General features: G+C 36.6%; 1 protein-coding gene across 11 annotated transcripts in view; it reads left to right on the top strand.

Moving 5' to 3' along the window:
• Nucleotides 1–20961, top strand: part of NUMB (NUMB endocytic adaptor protein) — a 121965-nt gene that overhangs the window by 87347 nt on the left and 13657 nt on the right. For 8 of the 11 annotated variants that reach the window (XM_071222056.1, XM_071222051.1, XM_071222052.1 and 5 more), the window contains 3 exons: nt 2171–2245; nt 8129–8161; nt 18592–18666. In XM_071222056.1, coding sequence (XP_071078157.1) covers nt 2171–2245; nt 8129–8161; nt 18592–18666 — 183 coding nt within the window. The remainder of the gene's footprint in view (nt 1–2170; nt 2246–8128; nt 8162–18591; nt 18667–20961) is intronic. The other 3 variants (XM_071222054.1, XM_071222057.1, XM_071222053.1) reach the window with 1 other exon arrangement.

The raw sequence follows: 20961 nt of genomic DNA, 5'->3' as shown, positions 1-20961 counted from the left end.
GTTATGACAACATGGATAAGCCTGGAGAATATCGTGCTAAGCGAAATAAGTCAATCAGAAAAAGCTAAGAACCATATGATCTGACTCATGTGAAATATAAAAATGCAACTCACAGACAACATTATGGTGCTTACCAGAAGGAAGTGGGGCGGGGGGGAGGAAAAGGTAAAGGTGCAAATACATGGTGACAGATGATTTGACTTTCAGTGGTGGGCGCACGATGTAACATACAGATCACGTATCAGAAATGTACACTTGAAACCTACGTAATCATACTAAACAAGGTCACCCCAATACATTTAAATTTTTTTAAAATTAAAATATTAAATATTTACGGTGGTTAAGAAAATGGCCAGGGCTCGCTGAAGGCAAAGATAACCTTTTACTAGGGAGGTTATGGGTCGAAGGCATGACTCACACCATGACCCGCCCTGTCAGGAATTTGTGAACAGGTCACCCTCTGAGGTTCCTTTCTGTCAGACTTATCACAGAGCCCCTTTTTATCAACGGCTAAAATGTGAGCATTCTTGCTGTTTTAGTTAATGTGTATTCAAAATTACAGATGTTACAATTCTTTAGACATTTAATTATTTTGACCTTAGTTCATGAATTTTGTAATTGATGCCTCAAGTATTTTGTTACCTAAAGTCCAGAAGTTTTCTACACTGGTTTTGTGCATTTATTCATCATTGAAAAGATAGGAGTAAAAATGAAAAATTCAGTATATGAGCATTATAAGACTGGGTTGGGCTGTGTGAGTTTGAGCTTTCATTAGCTGAATGACCTTGAACAAGTTACTTAAACTCTGTATACGTGTGTTTCCTATGCATTCCCACTATTTCACCTCCATTCCGGGGCCAAGTGGTGGGAGATACAGAGAGAGGGGGAAAAAGCAGAAGGGGGGTTGGCTCCACGTTCCTGGAATCACAGTTCCACTGAACAGAGAGGAAGGTTTGCCTCCCTTACAGGTGTGGTTTCCATTGCTGCCACCAGCACCACTGCTGTCAGAGGATTTCTTGGGGCTAGAGTGTGAGAGAAGAAAGAAAAAAAGAGATTAATGGAAGGTAGCAGGATTCCTGTGCTATTTCTGAGGATGAGAATTTCTCTTACCTGGTCCTTGAGCCAGAGCTACAGTGCTTTTCCCAGAGTTCTCTCTCTGCCACAGTGGAAGGTACCAAGGAAGGGGAGGGTACGGGGAGGTAAACTCCCTGCCAGTTCAGAAATATCTTCAATTCTCCTATTATTCTCTAATTCATCTTCTACTCTTTATAGAAACCTCAAATAGGTGCTCCAGGCATTCTGTCCAGGTTTTATTGTTTCATTCAGTGGGTGGACGGTAAAGTGTGTCTACTCCATCTTACCCAGAAACAGACCCTAAAGTTCCTTTTAAAAAAGAGTACTTACAATATTGCTATCATTCCTTCTGCTTTTCTAATCTAAGACTATTCCCATACTAAGGTACAATTTGAATCCTATTACCACCTTGAAAAAAAAAAAAGCTTTATTAGCTCTCCGTTGCTTCTAAGATTAAGTAGACTGGTTTTAGCATTCCGATTCTCCAGGTACATATACCTCATACTCCAGCCAAATAGTAATAATACTTGCCAATATATAGTTAATCCTGTTCTACATCTCTCACTTTTATTGAATTCCCTCTGCCTAAAATAGTTCCCTAAACTTTCCGTTTCTACCTCCTCAAATGCTACCATCTTTTAAAGCATGGCCTTAAATTTTGTTTTAGTTTTCTTCCCTGTTCTTATAGGTTCCCCCTAAAAGAAGTGTGTGAACTCTTCAGCCTTGGAATAAATGGTATTTTTATTTATGCCTTTTTAATATTTGTGAGTGTGTGTACATACATATACTTTGTTTTAGGATTGTTTTTATGTTTAGAGATACAGTAACTGTTTCTAGCACAGGCAATAGCCTCAGATCTACTAGATTCAGATAACATTTAGTGCCTACCACATACTCTTCAAGACACTTATTATACATCTCATTCATTCGAGGACACTGAGGGTAAGTAAAGTAACATTACCTTAACTTTTCTACAATGGCTGAGTTTCTTGAGTGTGGAAATTTCAATATTCAGTTTTCTACCATCTAATACCTATCATATAGTAGCTACTCAATAAAAATAACAAAAGCCCTAACTTTTTTCTTCTTCCTACAGTACCTTGGCCATGTAGAAGTTGATGAGTCAAGAGGAATGCACGTCTGTGAAGATGCTGTAAAAAGATTGAAAGCTGTATGTATTTTGTGGTTGCCAGGGTTGGTCTATATGCTGTAAATATTTTCTTAAAATATTTTGCTCAGTAAATTTTAGTGATGCACAATCCAGTAAGAACAGTGTTTCTTTTAAGGCAAAAGACATAAGTTCACTAATAAAGGACATCTCATGTTGTCCATCCAAAGGTGTAAATTATGAAGAACAACTCCTTCAATTTAGGCCAGACATTACCCAAAAGATACTTTTGATTAAGACCCATATTAAACAATGAAATGAATAATATTCTAAAGCCAGAATAAAACTGTTACAGTTAGTGTCTTATCTGTGATAACTGGGTTATAAATTATTGTTTTTAAGTCTATGATAACAAAAGCTTTCAAGGAAAAAATAGAAGACAGAGATTCTGTGTTGAAGGCTAGTGAGGTTTACATTTGGGGAGGACTTACTATCTTGACTGCTACTCCCAATTTCCTTCTCTACATCCCTCTAACATAAACAATATATTTCTCTGCCTCTTGCACAAACTGTGGCATACTTGAAATGGAAAAATCCTTTTCTAAGATAAATAATGTTTTCTTTGCCTTTATGCCATAGAACACATTCTAGGCACATGCCTGTGTATTTAATAAAAGGAGAGAATGGGTTTAGAGCTCATAAAAGTTCAGATGAAAGTGTTAATTTCATATTTGGGATGGATTTGAAAAATGTTTTGAAAAATCTGACAGCCCTCTTCACAACCTTTGGTCTGTCTGGTGTGTGGCCTCCCCACCCCCACCCACCTTTGCTCTGAAAGCTTTAAGCACTACTTCTGCATGCCCTTGCCCCAAATAGCATTAAATACTTGTTGCTTTGGGTTTGCTGGTATGGGGGGCTGCCATTAGTTTAGCTACTAATGAGTGCTTTTTCCCTCAATTTACTTAATAATCAGAACTTTTCTGCTTTTAGGTGCATTCTGTATGACCTTTTTGCTATAATCCCTCAGTATAAAATATATAAAATCAAGAAAGCAACCACTCAGAGAAGTGGATTATATTTTGGAAGAAATGCCTGAGTCTGTTGTAGAAGGAAAAGAAGAAAAAAATAACTGATTATACTATGCAAAAAAGTAATGAAATAAAAACTAAACCAGTATAGACAGAAGAACACATATGTACACACACATGCCCTTTACCTTAAATTTGGTTATTTAAATTCTTAAATGATTGAAGCCCTCCCTTGTCTGTCTTTGCCCTCCAATTATCATGATGTTAAAGGGACTTACATCCACGTTTTATGGTACATAGAACTATAATTTATAGACTTGCCATGTCTACCTGAATATATTCCCCAGTTAAGTATAGCTACAGGTATTGTAATTTTCCAAGAAATATAAATTCAATCTCCTCTTTAACAAAATAATTTTAAGTTCACTAGGAAAATCAGTTTAGCTAAGACTATTTTAAAAAGTAATGTAATGATCTGCCCTGTAGTCATTTAAAGGACATTTTAAACACCATAAACTAATGACTAAAAGCAACAGACGAAACGATGAACAGACTATATACACCTGAAACAAACTACAGTTATTAAAATCTTATAACTTCTGTAACTTAACTGTTAGAAGGTCACTGTGGAATCAGCCTTTAGAAAGTCTTTTAACTCAGTACAGCTTCATGTTCACTCTCTAAATGAGGAAAATCGAGGGATGGTTTAAATTTCCCCAGAAGGTATGTATTAAAAAATGGTGTTTAGTTGTTTAGTGAGCAGTTAACCCTCTTAACTGTTTAGTTATATTTTAAACCTACTTTTAAATAGAAAACATCTGTTTATTATATAGGTAGTAAGGGTTCATTGTATAAAATCCAAATGAACAAAAGCGGTACATAAAATCTCCTGCAATGCCAGAGATAGCCACTGTTTGCCAAGTTTGAAAACTAATTTTTTAGTTAAGTGAATGTTTTTGTTTTATTTTACCTTTTTATATTTTTGGCCAAGAAGATTATAAGCTATAAGCATGATTGAGTACAGGACTATTTAAATAATAAAATTTAATGAGTTTTTATTTTCATCAGAAATAGAAACCAAATTGCCACTTGGTTTAAAACAGTGCCTGGCACATAGTAGCCACTCAAAAAATATGTCTGGAATGAATACGGAAAACAATTCAGTCCTCGACAGGTGGTCAAGTTGAATCTCATAATAATTGCCATAAGCATAATTATATTTCATGTTTAAAGTTTATAAATTCCTTTTGCATACTCTAAAGGATCCTTATTTCCCTGTGGTATTTTATGACTAAAATGAAGTTTTATATATGTTGATTATTTTTCTGTGCATACTTAAACTTCTGAACTTTGAGGGGCAATTGGCCATTTTTGAAATTTTCATTCAAGAAGTTCTTTAAAATTTTTCAGACCAACCCTATCTAGGAGCGAATGTTGCTTATAATTTTACATAGGGAAGCATGTATTTTTAAAAGTGAGAGTGAGTTTAATGCAGTGCCTCCACACTGACGAGCGTACAGTTACTTCGTGTTCTTCATTCTGCTGCTGCTCCTGTGCAGTCAGTAGAGCTGTGCTGGGTTCATAGAACTGTATGCTGGGCAAGTGCCAGACTTCAGCAAGTGCTTGCAACAGTGAAAAATATTTCCGAATTTATCAGAAATAAAAATGCAAACAGTTCCTGAATCAAACACCCTTGGCTGATACTTACTTTCTTACCGATTCTACGTGAGCCAATTTTCAGCCCTGGGTACTCTTATTTGACACATATTTCTGCATCTAAATCAGTTTAAATCAGTTAAAAGAAAGGAAGTTGAATTTAAAAATAAAACCTTTTTATTTTCATTTTTGATAAGTTACCAGAAAAATGTAAAATACACAGGGAGTTTCACTAGATACCTATAGATGTTTTGACTGTTAATTTTTCAACATATTTTTTCCAAATGGATAGTCCTAATGTTTAATTAAAAAGTTACTAGCTTTTACTGTGTGTCCCATTCAAATCAATAAGCAGTCCATCATGACATTCGTATTCTAGTGTACCTCCTCCTACATTAAACTATCAAGTATGCATATTTAAATTAGAGTTATCTTTAATAAAAAAATAAAATAAAAATGGATTGAATTTTTAGGTAACTGATGTCAGTTTCCTGTTCATTACACTCAGACTTTCCCTTGTGTAATGCTGTACTGAGAAGGCTGCAGAAAGTTGGAAGTCTTCACCTTGTTGTTCTGCTCAGATCATGTTAGTCCACAAAAATTTATGACTTTTGTCTTCCCATTCTTACTATGCAGAAATTTCTAGTTGCCTCCCCTCTTACCAAACATTGATCCTAGCAGACATCTATGATCTATAACAAAAATACAATCGGATGCTTGTATTTTGCCAAAAGCTATGTCTCTGGAGGTGTTTTTGTTTCTGTTTACATAATAGATCATATAGCTTCCTCTTAGAGTTTCACATAAATGCAAGCAAATGTAAAAGTGTACAACCTACATATTAAAGGAAAGTTGCATATCTGTGGAACTACTTTAAACACCAAAGTTTTTAAAATTTGAAGAATTATATAGGTCAGAAGTTCCAGTTAAGTAGCAAAACAAACATCATAAACTTATCACTTTAAACTAAAAATCTAATATTCTAGTGCTTTTTAAATTTGTGGGGAATTGAGGAAGTAGGGTAGTTTGCAAGATAGCTTGCTTTTTCCTTGAAGTAGTTCCTTAAAATTTAGGATTATTTTAATTTATATTAGAAATTATCTGCAAACTTAATATTTTCAAATGAAAAGATACTATAACTAAACAAGATAGTGTTTTAAACATATGCTTCTCAGAGCCTAAATATATTTAAATTGTTTTTTACCTTGTATACATAGAGTTGGTTATAGCTATTTTTAACTCACTTATCTTGTGCCATAATTTCACAAATTAGCCACTTAGGGATTTAGATTGTATGAGATATTGTCTATGGACAATCTATTGTTCATTTTCAGTGTCTTTATACCACAGTCAGTGCTGGGTGAGGAGTAATGTCATTCACCAGTCTATTCTGTAAAGAGTGTATCGGGCCTTTGGTTGTCTTGCTGGACACTGATCCAAGATGCCCTTCCTTTTGAAAGGTCTTTTCTTCTCATTGTCTCTGTAAATGTCTCTTCCTCTGTCTTGGTTTTAGACTAGTTTCATTATACTACCAGTTTCTAATATGTTGGTTTTTTTATTCACTATTTGATATATTTTTTTCTAATATATGTTTTTGTTTTAGCAGGTAAAAGAATCATAACTTAATTGTTTTTTAAAAACAATACTCTCTAATAACTATCTTTTTATGCATTTTGCACGTCAACCTTTTTCATTAACATCTGAGATCTTTTATAAAAAGAAAGCAAACTCCGTGTTTAACAAGCGCTTTTCTGGGAGCTAAATTAAATATTAATAGATCTCTTTCCCTCACCTCACTGTCCCTTAAGAATGGTGAATCTTTTAACTTTGGCTGCATCCTTAAAAGCTGATGGTTGCTCGGTCTAACAAAACTAGGGTCACCAAATTTGGCAGCAGAAATAAAGTTAGTCTTACTGTGATAACTACCCCAACTCCTTTATTATTTTTCCAAGTTAAGTTCAAAACAGTTTGTGGAAATGATACATTTGATACTGTTTGTCATTTTCAACACTTAGGGAGCAAAGAAACCATTTAGTGTTCGAATGACTATAAATTTTCTGAGAGAGTCAAATTTCAGTACAGTTGTTTTTTTCTAGACATTCGCCCATCATTAAAAACTGATTATAAATAGTAAAGGCTTCAAGTGTAGTTTAACCAAAAGTAGGAAATGTAAAGTTAATGTAGCTTGGGTGAATTAGAACCCATCTACTTTGCATGAATTCTTCAGATTTTAAATGGTGACCAGTTTTTAAAGTTTGTATGTGCTTAAAACTTGGTGCTGGGGCCATACATAGATAACTATGTCTCTCTCATGTACATAGTTTCAGAATTCTGTACTTAACAACTGTCCGTGCAAGTTTCTTTATTCTAAAACAGTAACATTAAAAAAAAAAAAAAAACCCTCTATTCCTTACATTTCAGTTGTTCACAGATGTGGTTATGTTCTCATATATTTGTTTTCTCTGCTCCAGGGAGATCATTAGCCTTGTGTTTTTTATAGATGATTTATTCTGTATTTGGAATAGAATTTATTTATTTATTTATATTTTTTCCCATTACCATTTATCCCGCTTACACCCTCTTCCACCTCCCCCCAACCGCCTCCCGCCACTGCTGGAATAGGACGTATTTCTTGTTTCCCCCTGATTGTCATGGGATCGATCAGCACACGTACACATCAGTCCTGATGCAGAAGGAAGCATTGTCCAAGTGACCTCTTGAACTCAGTGAGAGAAGGTCTGACACGGACCCTTGCTGTGCACTCATAGTTTAATTTTTTGTGTTGCTATGTGATTATGTGGTCATTTGAATGTGAACTGGTTTTTTAATTGATGACTTCCACATAGTTGACCACTTTTCAATTGAAATATGTATATGGAACTAGTCTTCTATTGACTACACACTATTATGAAATTTAAAATGCGAATCTCACAAAACTAGTATGTCCTAGTCTTTTTCTCTGCTACCAAATTTGGATAATCTCTGTTTTAAAAGTAAATAGAGAACACTAAACTAACTAGCCGCTCTGCATGGATACAGGCTCTGATTTCTCCTCATTCTTTCCATGGATTCTCAGGCCATACAGTATGTTTCCCTGCATTTTCATGTCACTCCTTGTATGGATAACTCTTTAAAACTCACTCCCCCCCCCCTTCTCCTACTTTGCCCTTTACCCAACTTCCTTATGTGCTTATTGGTGTGAAACCCTGGGACATTTAGCCCATACAATAATAGCGCTCGACTTGTCCCCCTGTTCCTCCAGGAAAGGAAGTTCTTCAAAGGCTTCTTTGGAAAAGTAAGTTTGATGCCACATTTGTGCTTGCTTTATAAGGAGTTACACCCCTAGTATAGCACTGATGTATTAAAAAAAAAAAAAGAAAGAAATATAGCTTTGGTATCTCTATAATACAGGAATTGATTTGACCATATATGGAAATTAATGAATTAGAAAGTTGCTATCTATGATATTACCTATGTCTGTTAACAAATCTGATGATTCCTAGGAAAGTCCAATAAATACAGTAGGTTAAAAAAGGATTGTCTCTTTAAGACTAGGTGTTCAGTTTAATTTGATCTTGCAAAACTGTTATATTAACATATTAGCTGAATTTTTAACAAGTGGATTTTACTTAGTGTTCAGTATTGACAGAGAAATGGGAAGAATTAATTAAATTCAAGTGAAAATTAAATGTCTCCCAATTTTTATACTTAATGCTAGTTTTTTCAATCTAAGTTAAATTTCAGGTGAAGTAAGTGAAAGTACATAAACTTATCTTTGGGGATCCTATGATTTTTAACCTGGGCTACTTACTAATCTAAGAAAAACTATCTTGATTAGTTTACTGAGTATCTGTCTCATGTGAGTGTTCTGTAGATGCTTTCAAGTAATAACTGTTTAATGTTCAGATTTCCTTAGAATTAATATGTGTACAAGTAGGTAAATATATTTGTAGCATTTTTGTGTCCACATTTAGTTTTGAGTGTTACAAAATAATACAGACTGTGAAAGTATAAGAAAAAACTGCTGTCATTGGATAACAGTGTAAATTACTAAAAGTTCATAGGAATATAAAAATCCCATCACAATTGTTTTTTTTACTGGGTGGTTTTATTACTTTGAAAATTTGCTTTATAAAACAAATAGTTCCCATTTCCTTCTCAAGTAAATATTTTAGTAATAACCCATTTTTACATGTTCTTGTTTAGGGCACCTTTATATTAATGTAAACAAATTTGAAGGATTTTTAGAGTGAATGTTTTAATTTAGTTACTGCTGTCAATCTGAAATAAAAAGTCATATAACTGACCCACCACACATGTCACCATAAAAATTTTTAATAGACATTTTGAGTCTGAGTCAAATTAACAGGTTCATAGTATGTGGGGTCATATCTAGAAAGAATTAATTCTATAAACATTTCCATTATTATTAATTGGTACTTAATTGTTAAGGAAATGTTTTTTGCAGAGTGCTTATTCTTTTCCAAATAGAATTTCTCCAAACAATTCCACATCACCACAATTATTACACAATTTTTATTTTGTAAGTGATTAGTTTTTAATATGCCCCACTATAGTAAAACAGCCTTGTCTATGAAGGCTGGGTTGTTGAAATTTACTTCATATAGAAACATGTTAAAAGTATATTTGTTTCGAAGTTTATAACACGGTGCTGAGAAACAAAGGCGGGTCTCATTTCAGAATCAGTCCCAAGCTGGCAGTGTCATCCCTGTGTGGGGTCCGGTGCACCTGCAGGACAGCCGGGCGGGGCCACCCCCGCTTCGTCCCTATTTTCACTGTGTCTGCCACGTGATAAACATGGCATGAAAAACAAAATTATGAGCCATCTCACTTCCTCTTTACAATAACCTTGAAATTATTATTCTCCCTATTTTGCAAGAAAACTGAAGTTTTATAGAGGCTAAGGGACCCACCCAAATTCACAGATATAATAAGTGGTAGAAGCTAAGACTTGAACCCAGATAAGCTGACTCTGGAGCCCACACTCTTAATCAGTGTGCTGTATAATCACTCTGTTTTCGTCTTACTTACAAGCAAACTTTAAAAGATTTAACCCTAAAGGATGCTAATAAATAAAGAGCTTCCTGGAAACTTATTTTTACTCTCTGACTTCTTTAATGGTAGTTAACTTTGGATTTATCTCTAGTTAAAATTTGCTTTATTAGTTAAAGCTTTAAAGAGTCTTTTTTAGTGATTCAAATTAACATACTTATTTTGGAGATATTTAAATCATATTAGTGAGTTTGATGCCCACAGGATTTCCTTAAAAGGTGCTAAGTAATCCCATACTGGCATCCATGAACAAATGTGACTATCAGAATGTTTTCTTAACGTTACTGCAGGGGGAATTCTTTTTATGGCAGGGTGATTTTATTCTAATATACAATTTAAAAAATTACAGTAAGTCATTCAGAGAGTTTGGAAAACCGAGGCGGGGAAAGCATCTCATAATCTTAACCAGAACTGTGCTTGTAAATGCAAAACTTTACTTCAGAGCCTTTTAAATCTTTCAAGTTGCCATCATTCAACTCAAGTCCACACTGTACTACAAGAAATAGGCTGCTGAAAGAGACTTGGCTGATGAGTTTGCTAGGTCAGTTGTGGTTTGATGAAAGCTGAAAATGAAGAATCTCATAGAACAGTATGTGATAGGGAGTTTTTATCCAGTACAAGTCCCCATAAATTTTGATGTTTTCTTAGTCTTCATGTCATGTGCGACTTAATGGTCCAAGCGTAAGGAGAACAACGGATGTTAAGAAATGTTTCCATCAAACACATCTGCATGAAAGTAGGTAGATGTAAGAATTATTAGCTCTTGATTCTGAATTTATAAGTCATGGCCAGGAGGACTGCTGCTGCTTTTCCCTAAGTTGCATCCTGGACCTGACTATACAGTCATTTCCTATTCCTGCATCACCTGCTGCTGGGAGTAGTGCCCCCAGAAGCTTCATCCGTAGGGAGTAGATACCTGGCTCTGTTACTGGCCTCTGCTATTAACCTATTGTGAGCTTATGCACATCTTAAAGGAGGTGGAAAACTCTGAGAACCTGAAATAACTTATTCCAAAGTAGCACATTAAATAGCTCATTATTTTAGGGAAGTCAAGAATGTAGTCAACTTTTTAGGAAGTGTTATATGCATCTTCATTTGTGTTTTTGGCCGTTCTAGACCAGTACTTCATTACCTAGTAATTATAGCGCATTTAACTTTTGAAAAGGATTTTATAATATTAATATATTTGAGGGACCCCATGAGCTAAGTAATCTATACTCCCATTTCTATGAGGAACTAACTGAACACAGAGATACAAAATGCTTAGACCTCCCTATTAAGTCTCTTTTTAAAGCCGTCGTATCAGAAAAACTCAGTTCACTGTACTCCTGTGGGTCTTTCTCCTGTGTCTCCCTTACTATTCACACAAAATATTTCACTTCTGGTCACCAAATATGTGGAGATTTTCCCCACACCAAGCAATTCTTTGCAACAACAGCTGGGTATCCTACAATTTGAGTTCTGACACTGCCTACCTGGAGATAGTGTCAGATCCCACAGGATAAGGACTCAATCCCACAACACTGCTCCCACCTTATTTCAGATGCCAGCTGCAAGCAGTAGGTCCCCAGGTTACTCACAACTTCCGTCCAGTTGTTTGGCTACAAATTGAAGGTTCCCATGATCTCTCCCTCAGGTTTGACTAATTCACTAGAGCAGCTCACAGAACTCAGGCAAACACACCAGTTTATCAAAGGATGTGATAAAGAATACAGATGAAGTGATACCTAGGGTGAGGTCTGGGAGGATCCCAAGCTCAAGAGCTTCTGCCCATGTGGAGTTGGGGTGCGTCACCCTCCCAGTGTGGGTGTGTTTGCCAATGTGAAAGCTCTCTGAACCTCTTAACATGGGGATTTTATGGAAGCTTTCTCACATGGTGGCTTTACTCCATTTTTAGTTCCTCTTCCCTCTCGGACAGTGGAGGGTGGGGCTGAAAATTCCAAGCTTCTAATCAGGGCTTGGTCTTTCTGGTGACCAGCCCTTATCCAGGAGCCCACTCAGAATCACTGCATTAGAACAAAAGATGCTCCTAGTGCTGTTACCACTTAGAAAATTAAAAGGGTTTGGGGAGCTCTATGGCAGGAACTGGGGACCAAGACCAATATATATTTTCTATATCTTACAGACATTTACTTATAGTTATATAGAGCTTTATAGGTTATGATATTCTTTGACCTACTTTGTAATTTGCTACTCACAACACCTCCGTGAATTAGACAGGATAGTTAATGAAACTACATTTTACAAATGAATGAATTAGCTCCAAGAGGTCACCCAGCTAGTAGTAAGTGGCAGTGCCTACCCTGAAACCAAGGTTTTCAGAAGCATGCTGCAGAGTTCTTTCACCTACCCCGTATTAATGTTCTCCCATTCAAAAGTATTGGCCTTTGCTGTCCTCAGGTGAACCTTAATTAAAATGAATGAAGAAGGGCCTAATACAGAGGACACAGACTGTTCAAAGGCCTGAATGCTTCCCACAAACATGTGTTGTATGGCCTGTGCAGTTTATAACTTGGAATTAGTTGCCAGTATTCCAGACATTGGAGTCGTGCACGTAAAAACTAGGATGTGTTTAAAACAGAGATGCTCACCGACCTGCATCCATGCCCACATGCTCTGTTTTCCCTCTTATTTAAGGGATGAGCATGCTGCTGGCTGCGGCCAGCGCCTCCGGTAGATGCTAATTATTCCAGCTCCTATTTATTCTAGCAGTGCTACCCCCCTCCTCCACGATCAGTTTTCTTTCATTAGTGGATTGTCCACTAGTATGAAAATAAACCATCCTTTAAAGAAAGGTTTCTTCTTAGTGCCTAGAGTTCCTCTTCTCCCTTCCTTTGTTAAACTCATTTAATCAGGCTTTTGCCCTCACTACTCCGCCAAAGCTGTTCTTGTCAGTTCTTCCTCTACATTACTATTCCAATGGTCTTGTCACCTTACTTAACCTATCCAGCAGCATTGGACATAGCCCATTCCTTTCCTTCCTTGAAACACTCCATTTCTTTGGAGTTCAGGGATCATATTCTTGGCTTTTTCTTATAACGCTGCCTACTTTGCTGTTTGGTTCATATACGCTACCATCCTTATTTTTCTCCAAAAGCCTTTAAAGGCCCTTTTCACTTAAGAAAATGCAGGAAATAGAGTACGTTAGTGTCGCAGACTAAAAGTTTCTGTACCGTCAATGAAGCAGCCTTTAGAGATCGTGCCAGTCTCAGACCCCATAGAAAGCTGTATTTCTCTCCCTTCACTGCTTTGTCCTTTGAGGAATAGTCACTGTATCTTGGAATTATAAGATAAAATCTGTTTATTACATGATTTATTAAGAAATTCAAATGTCATCAAAGTATAAGACTTTAAGGCTTTTCTCCAGTTAAAAAAAATGAAGCCAAGTTTTCTGTGACAGCAAAGAAGTCTCTTGATTTATTACAAGGCACAGCATGTCCTGGTTGCCTGTTAATATGTCATTACTCTGTAGTGACTGGGTTTTCTCAGTGTGCAGACGTGCACAGAAAGACTGACCCGTGATTCTTTACACATTGGGTGTCCTTGAAAGTCTCTTTGGTTTGTAGCGGAACTTCGTAAAACAGAAAGCAAATCACTGTTGCTCAGAAAGAGTGACGTGTTCTGCCCCTGCTGCCCAAACTGCTGACTGCTGTTGCTTTGTAACAGCTCATGGCTCTGCCAAATTACACTTCCATGTGTCTTCGTAGCATTTCTTCACGCTGGCTTACATTAGAACATCCGCTTAGCCTTTTTGCCCTTATCTGTCATATGCCCAGCAGAATTGTCTTGCCTCCAAATACTCTGTTTATGTTGGTTAATTGCATGCTCTTACCTCACTGGGATTTGGGGAGTCATAGAACTTCAGAGGTGGAAAGCACCTGAGATCGGAGTCACAGTTTAAAATAATAGGAGATAAGCACATTTGAAAACAATAAAAACAGAAAAGAAAATGGGGGGGGGAGTGTTGAGAGGGAAATGCAGGCAACTGTAATTGAACAACAATAAAATAATTTAAAAAAAAAATAATTCAGGGACACAATTTCAAACAGATTTTAATATCTCAATATAATGAATTATCTTTTCAAAAAGATTTAATTAATGATCACTTCTCAGGGATTATGATTATTATATCAGGTTGGCATACTGTGGCACAGTGCCTGGTTTGGTGAATAAAGTTTTATTGGAACAAAACCATGTTCCTTTGTTTATATATTGTCTGTGGCTGCTTTTGTGCTGCAGTGGCCTAGTTCATAGAACGTATGGCCTTAAATATTTATCTGGTCCTTCACATAAAAAGTTGGCCGATCTCTGATTTAAACAATTTAAAATTTTATTTCTCCAACCAGGAATCTGAAATACTTTCCTAGATAACACCGATATGTAAAATGAAAGAGTACCTGTAAGGATCTGTCAACCTACTGAGAATATCACCAACTTGTGATCTTTGACCTTTTTCAATTTATTTCTTATAGAAAATGTCTATTGAAACAAAATACTCTGGAGATAGATTGATAGATAGGCAATGATAGTTCTTTATTGTAATTAGTTATTTCAGTTACCTTTTACCGTGAGCAGCTTTTAAATTTAGGGACAGTGATGTTACAGTTTCCTGAACTTGGTTAAGTTACTGTATCCATGTTATTTTTGCAACCATTGTGTTTCTTCACTGGTGTTTTCATTTTTAGATTATCTGTACATTTCTTTTGTAATATGTATAAGTTTCCTAATTTAGTAAGTTGTAATAGATCCACTACCTGCTATCATTTTCTCCAGTGTCAGCCTGCTTAATTTCTGTGTTGCTTTATATCTACCCATAATGAAAGGTATTTAAGGCAGATGTTAATTTTAAAATCCTAAGTTGGATATTTAAAGAGTTGAGTGGTTACTTGAAAGTTATAATTACATTTGTCATCTTTCATTCATAGGTTAGCTTGAGCCTTCTACTCAGATTTCACCAGCTTAAATTCAGAGTTAACTGAAGTTCTCTCCATGTTAGACTCATTTTCTTTCCTCAAAGAATAAGCAATTTTCTCTTTGTTGTAAAACTTTTTAGCACATTGACACTAGTCAGTGTGAATTCTACCTATAACCTTGAGATCATTGTTAAAATACAAAGTGTTGGAACAATAGTGATGAAATAACTCTTAATGTCTTACATCTACATTACCCCACCACATTGTTATTAGTTTCTGAAGTATTATGTAGTCTTTTTTTGTAAGATTTTATGTATTTATTTCTAGAAGGAGGGGAAGGGAGGAAGAAAGGGAGAGACATCAATTGATTGCCTGTCAAATTGGTGGCCTTTGGGTTTGCAGGATGACACCCAACCAACTGAGCCACACTGGTCAGGGCTACTGTATATTTTTTTAAGAGGTGTTTGTGGCAGACTCACCCTCAACTTGGCCTACATCCATTTGGACACGTACTTTTCACCTCTTTCACAGTGACTCTCACACCTTGACCTCTTTCTTTTTCTTTGTCTGAATTTAAAAAGAAAAAAGAGGTGTTTGTGTCACTAAGATGTACGTAAATTGTACATTTCATACTTACTCTGGGTGATTTGTTTGTTTTGCTAGCCGACTTGTCCTTATCTCCTTGGGTGTTAGTTTTAAGTGGACAGTTTTAGGGTAAACACAAAAACTTTTCATCTTCTCTCTGTGACCTTTATCATTTTCTAAAAATTTCTTAGGAATATTATTTTATATTATCAGAGTGAAAGACTAAAGTTCGCAGAAGCATTGCCACTATACAGAACCTATGAGGGAAAGGCTGGACTTAATTTCAGCTACAGGTGTCTTGGAGCTTTAAAATCTCAGAGACTGCTGGAAGTAACTGTGATGTGGCAAACTGGAGTGACATCCAAGTGCCAGCATCCAGGTGTATAATCAGATACAAAAAAAATGTATGTTATCTGTTTTCTTCTCCTCTTTAGAGAGATCAGAGGTCATGAAATATGACAAATATACTGCTTCACTGAGAAGTTAGTACAACACCATTACAAAGACGTACCTCAAAAAGTAGAGATGTTTTCATAACAGGATAATTGGGCCAATAAAATGTTTCATTTCCCTGTCAGGGGTGTCCAACCTTTTGGCATGTCTGGGCCACACTGGAAGAAGAAGAGTTGTGGCAAGGTGGTATAGGGCAAGCAAGCAGGCTGGATACTTAGGTAGAATTTTTATGTTACTGACTTGAGGTGGAATTTCTTCTCTGGGAAACCTCCGTTTTTACCTTAAGGCTTTCAACTGATTGGATGCCCCCCTCCCCACGTATTATCAGGTTAATCTCCTTCTCCTAAAGTAAATTAATTGTAAATGCTAATCACACCTACAAAATACCTTTACAGCAACATCTGTACTAGTGTTTGACCAAACAACTGGTAAACTGTAACCTACCCAATTTGACAGATAAAATTAACCATTACAACCTCTATTGCTATACCATGTCTTCTTCGTTGCTAAATCCGATGGACACTTTTCACAGTTTTTCTTACTTGATCCCTTTGCAACATTTGACATTTTGAACTGCCCCATTACTTCTGAAACCCCTCTCCCTTAGTTTCAATTATCCTAATGTTTTCCAATTTCCTGTCCTTCCGGCTATTCCTTTTCTCATATTTCAAAGGCTTAAATTAACTCATCTTCTCCCAATTCTTTAATTATTGATAGTCTTTTCTATCCTTGGCCCTCTTATTATTCCCATTATTGATGTCTCCCAAATCTCAAATTCCATCTTAGAATTCTCTACTGAGCTTCCCACCTATATATCCAATTACCTGTTGCACATCTCCACCTGGATATTGCACGAACACCTCAAACTTTGCTTATCCAAAACCGAAGTCCTATCCTTTCCCTCTCAAACTTGCTTTTACATCTCTTCTATGCTCTATCTTAGTTTGTGGTACCTCTCCACCCAGTTACCCAAATCAGGAACCAGAGAGGATCCTCAGCTTCTCCCTTACATTTACCGTGTAAAACCTCTCCATCCCGATCTCATTCAAGAAAGCTCAACCCTCGTTTTCTCTCACCTGGAATCTTGGTGTGGTCGCTTTGCCTCCTGTCATTCTCTTTCCAACCCCTCTGTACTGATGGCAAAGTGATGTTTTAAGAATGGCAGTCTCTTTGACCGCGTTTAAATTCCTCCAGTATCTCCTAATTGCCCACAGAATTAAGGTGTAATTCTTTAGCAGGCCTACAAGGCCCTCTGTGGCTAGGCCTTTCCTACACTTTAGCCCCCACACACCTTGCTCACCCATCATACTTGCAAGCGAATACTTTTAGAGCCCTGTCATGCCTGTCTTGCTGTCTCCTGCCCAGCATGTTCACTATTTCTATCAGTTCCCTTCCTTCCTACCCGCCCCGAACATCCAGAAAAATTACTTAAGTACCCAGTTCTGTCTCCTCCTTTGAATAACCTTTCTCGATTCCACAAATAGATTTGACCATGCCTACTGCCCGACATCATTATACATTGTTTTCAGCTCTACTATAGTACTTATCACCGTATTATTTTTTTGTCTATCAGTGTCACCTTTCAGTGGGCTGTGAACTCAAGTATTCTCACTGTCTGGCATATGATAGACTCTGATGTGATGTGTGGTGGCGATGGAGATGATGAGCCGAGCGGATCACACAGTCGTTTAAATAAGGATGTGCCTTCCGTATTGAGGGGTGTCGGGCTTGGGCACGGAGGAGAATGGCAGACATTTCTTTACCTTCCTCTGTCCCTTCTAGAAGCTGCTGCTTCGAACCTGTAATACCTGATCCCTTTATACCTATTCTCAGCTTTCAGTTTGCTTTTGTTTTATTTTGCTTATATCCTCGGAGCAGTAAGGAAGAGAGAAAGCTGTTAAGTTATTATTGCAAACTGCCACTCTCCCATTTTCATTTCATTACAGGAGAAATCATACATCAGTTTGTTCCCATGTGATTCTTGTGTGCAAAAGAATTCTTTTCTCAGCAGTAAAAAGAATTCATGATATAATAACCATATTTTTCAACAGTTTCTTAGTTCTTCTATGTCCCCAAAATGGTCCCATGCATTTAATGTCAAATTAAAAACTAAACTAGTTCTGTGTTAATCATGAGAGAAGACGAAATAATGGTTTTTTAAAGGAATAATGATAAATTCTTGGATTTTTAACATGAAAATTGCAGCAGACCAAAGGTCCTGCTATGTACATTGGGGTCAGATAGTAGGATGGTCAGCATCTCAATTTAGACTTACGCATTACTCTCTGCTCTCAGTACACTTGTAGAAGCTACTTGTGGTGTAACTCCTTATGTATTTAAATTTATCTGACTCTTGGTTTTCTTGGTTTATTTTTTAAGTGGGTGAAGAATCTACTTATGAATTCTTTGCCCTTTACGGAATGTGGTATCTTGGTTTAATTCCATATATCCCTCCCCTTTTACTTAATTTTATCGTATTATTTTGCATTGTGTTTCTAAAACAATGGCTTTGGTTTGTTTTTTCCCGAATGTTTCTGCAGTTTGGTTTGAGTATCTGGCTTTGGGCACCCCTCCTGGATTCCATTTGTACTTGTGGTTTTTGGAAGGAAGAAGTCAGTGTTTTCTATGGAAGATGACTCTTTTTTGTTAATATTGTGTATGTGTGTCTCTCCCCTCCTTCCTTTTTGGTTTCTCTTAAAAGACTGGAAAGAAAGCGGTTAAGGCGGTTCTGTGGGTATCAGCAGATGGACTCCGAGTTGTGGATGAAAAAACTAAGGTAAAACTTTTATAAGCTTAAATGTAACTACTCATGTTTTTCTAATCCCTGATGAGCCAATATAATGCCATTAAGCAGTTGGAATCACTCTGTATCCTTTCACTTGGAGTTTAGAGAGAGGAAGGAGTGGGGAATAAACAGTGATTGGTTGTTCTACTTATTTATGCATTTATTGGTTACTTCTTGATAGAACCCACATCCTTGGCCTATAAGGAAGATGCTTTAGCCAACCGAGCTACCTGGCCAGGGCTTTGTATCTTTCCACTTTGTCCAAAGTACAATCTTCTCAGACTAGTTAGTGTTTACGAAACCAATTTAGTTACTCATTTACTTGATAAAAAATAGAACTCACTCAACATTTTGCTCTACATGACACAGCATGTTTAGCCTGCCAAGCATTGTCATTTAATGTTAAGATCTGAGGTCTATTTTTGTTACATATTTTTTTAAATGTTTATCCCTACAGATGTAGAAAATGATGTAAATGATGATAAACCTTTTACCACAGTTAAATTAAAAAAAAAAAAAGATAGACCACATTCGAAATTTCTTCTTGTTCCTTAATAAAACACTGTAGTTTTTAAAAGTGATATTTGAACTGATTAACCTATTATGTAACTGAAAGCCCAATTCAAATGAAATCTTGAAGACTTGTAAATGGCTCATTTAGCTGAAATTTACTTAGAATTCACATACTATATCAAATCATAGGTAGCATTTTGCATTTGAAAGAAAGGGATCGATCCTACATGCCTCATTAAGAACAGAGACAGATTCCTCCCTTAGAGAGCATATGGTATTATGTAAGTACATTAATCATTAATTTAAATTTCCTAAGAGACCTTAAAGTCTGGAGAAATTTTAACAGGACAGCAGGTTTTCAAAAAAACCCTCAAATGTTGCTGGACCTAGGAGAAAGGCTGTCAGGTAAAGAGCAGTTTGATGGGTAACTTGCCTGATATATTTTAAGTGATGTAATATGAGGGGGGATCGCCCCCCCAAAAAAACCCAGAATTATCTTCTGGTGGGCAGGACCCTTGCAGTGCAGGCTCCCCCTGCTAGGGGAGTGCTCTAGGAACCTGTCTGTGTCAGTGGACCAGCTGGTGTTGTTGTGAGCGGCTGTGTTCAACTTCAGTGAATTTTTTTTTTTTGAAGACTTCCAATGCATTTGCCCATTTTATAATGGGTGATTTACGAGTGTACCTGCCCACACTGTGCTGATTGTTTGGCGGTTTTTGACCAAAAATGGCATGACCCTCATGCCCGCCCACCCCCCATTCACCTGATCTTGCCCGAAGTGACTTTGTTTCCCCGGATGAAAAAAGATATCAAAGGCAAATGTTTTGTTCATGTGGAAGAAGTGAAACAAAAGGCACTAAAGGCATCAAAATCGACGAGTTCAAAAACTGTTTTGAGCAGTGGAAAAAAATGCCTTTAATAGGTGTATTGCATCAACTGGAGAGTACTTTGAAGGTGCCTGAAGTTTAAACATGTAAGAATAAATACAGAATTTTTTATAAATAAATTCTGGGGGAGGGTTTTTGGGTCCGCCCTCGTATAGCTGCATTTCAGTTACTTTGATCTTTCATCTACGGCTTTTTCTGCTTTTTAAGTTCAACAGAGCGGTAGTGTTAAATGTATGTGGCTCTTGGAAACAATGACCATTTTAGTTAATTATTTTTAAGAACTTGGGCAGTTTTCATAAGTGTTTTGGATAAAATTTGCACACGGAGGCTACGTTTTTTCATTGATTTGTATGTACTATAGTGAGAAAGTGATGTTTCCCCCTGGTGGCTGCTTATAGCACTGGCAATAATTAGTTCTTTCCACACACAGTAATAATAGTAATTGGTGGATTGTCACTCTTGGACCCATTACGAGTGGAAAAGAAATTTTGCAATGTGTATAATCTATAAATGGCTCATATTTAGAATATGTAAACAACTCCAACACATCAGTAAGAAAATGACAGCCAACACAAAAGACAATCACTTTGCTAAAGAGGAAATTCGTAGTAATCAAGGTTGTGCAAAATAAAATCACAGTGAGTCACCAGAATTGCAAGATTGAAGGGTTATATGGAGATTGGATTAAGTATATTGACTTCAACATATTACAAATTAATTAAACATGAATCTGCCATGATAAAATTAGAATCAGCAAGCATATGTTTTAGAATATGAAGATGGCCCTGGCTGGTATGGCTCGTGTACCACCCTATGAACCAAAAGGTCACCAGTTCAAATCCCAGTCTCAGGGCACGTTCCTGGGTTGCAGACCAGGTTCCAGTTGGCG

Source organism: Desmodus rotundus, chromosome 7 (genome assembly GCF_022682495.2).
Source record: "Desmodus rotundus isolate HL8 chromosome 7, HLdesRot8A.1, whole genome shotgun sequence".
Classification (NCBI taxonomy): Eukaryota; Metazoa; Chordata; class Mammalia; order Chiroptera; family Phyllostomidae; genus Desmodus; species Desmodus rotundus.
The sequence above is the reverse complement of the archived record's forward strand: the minus strand, read 5'-3'. Positions and strand labels throughout refer to the sequence as shown.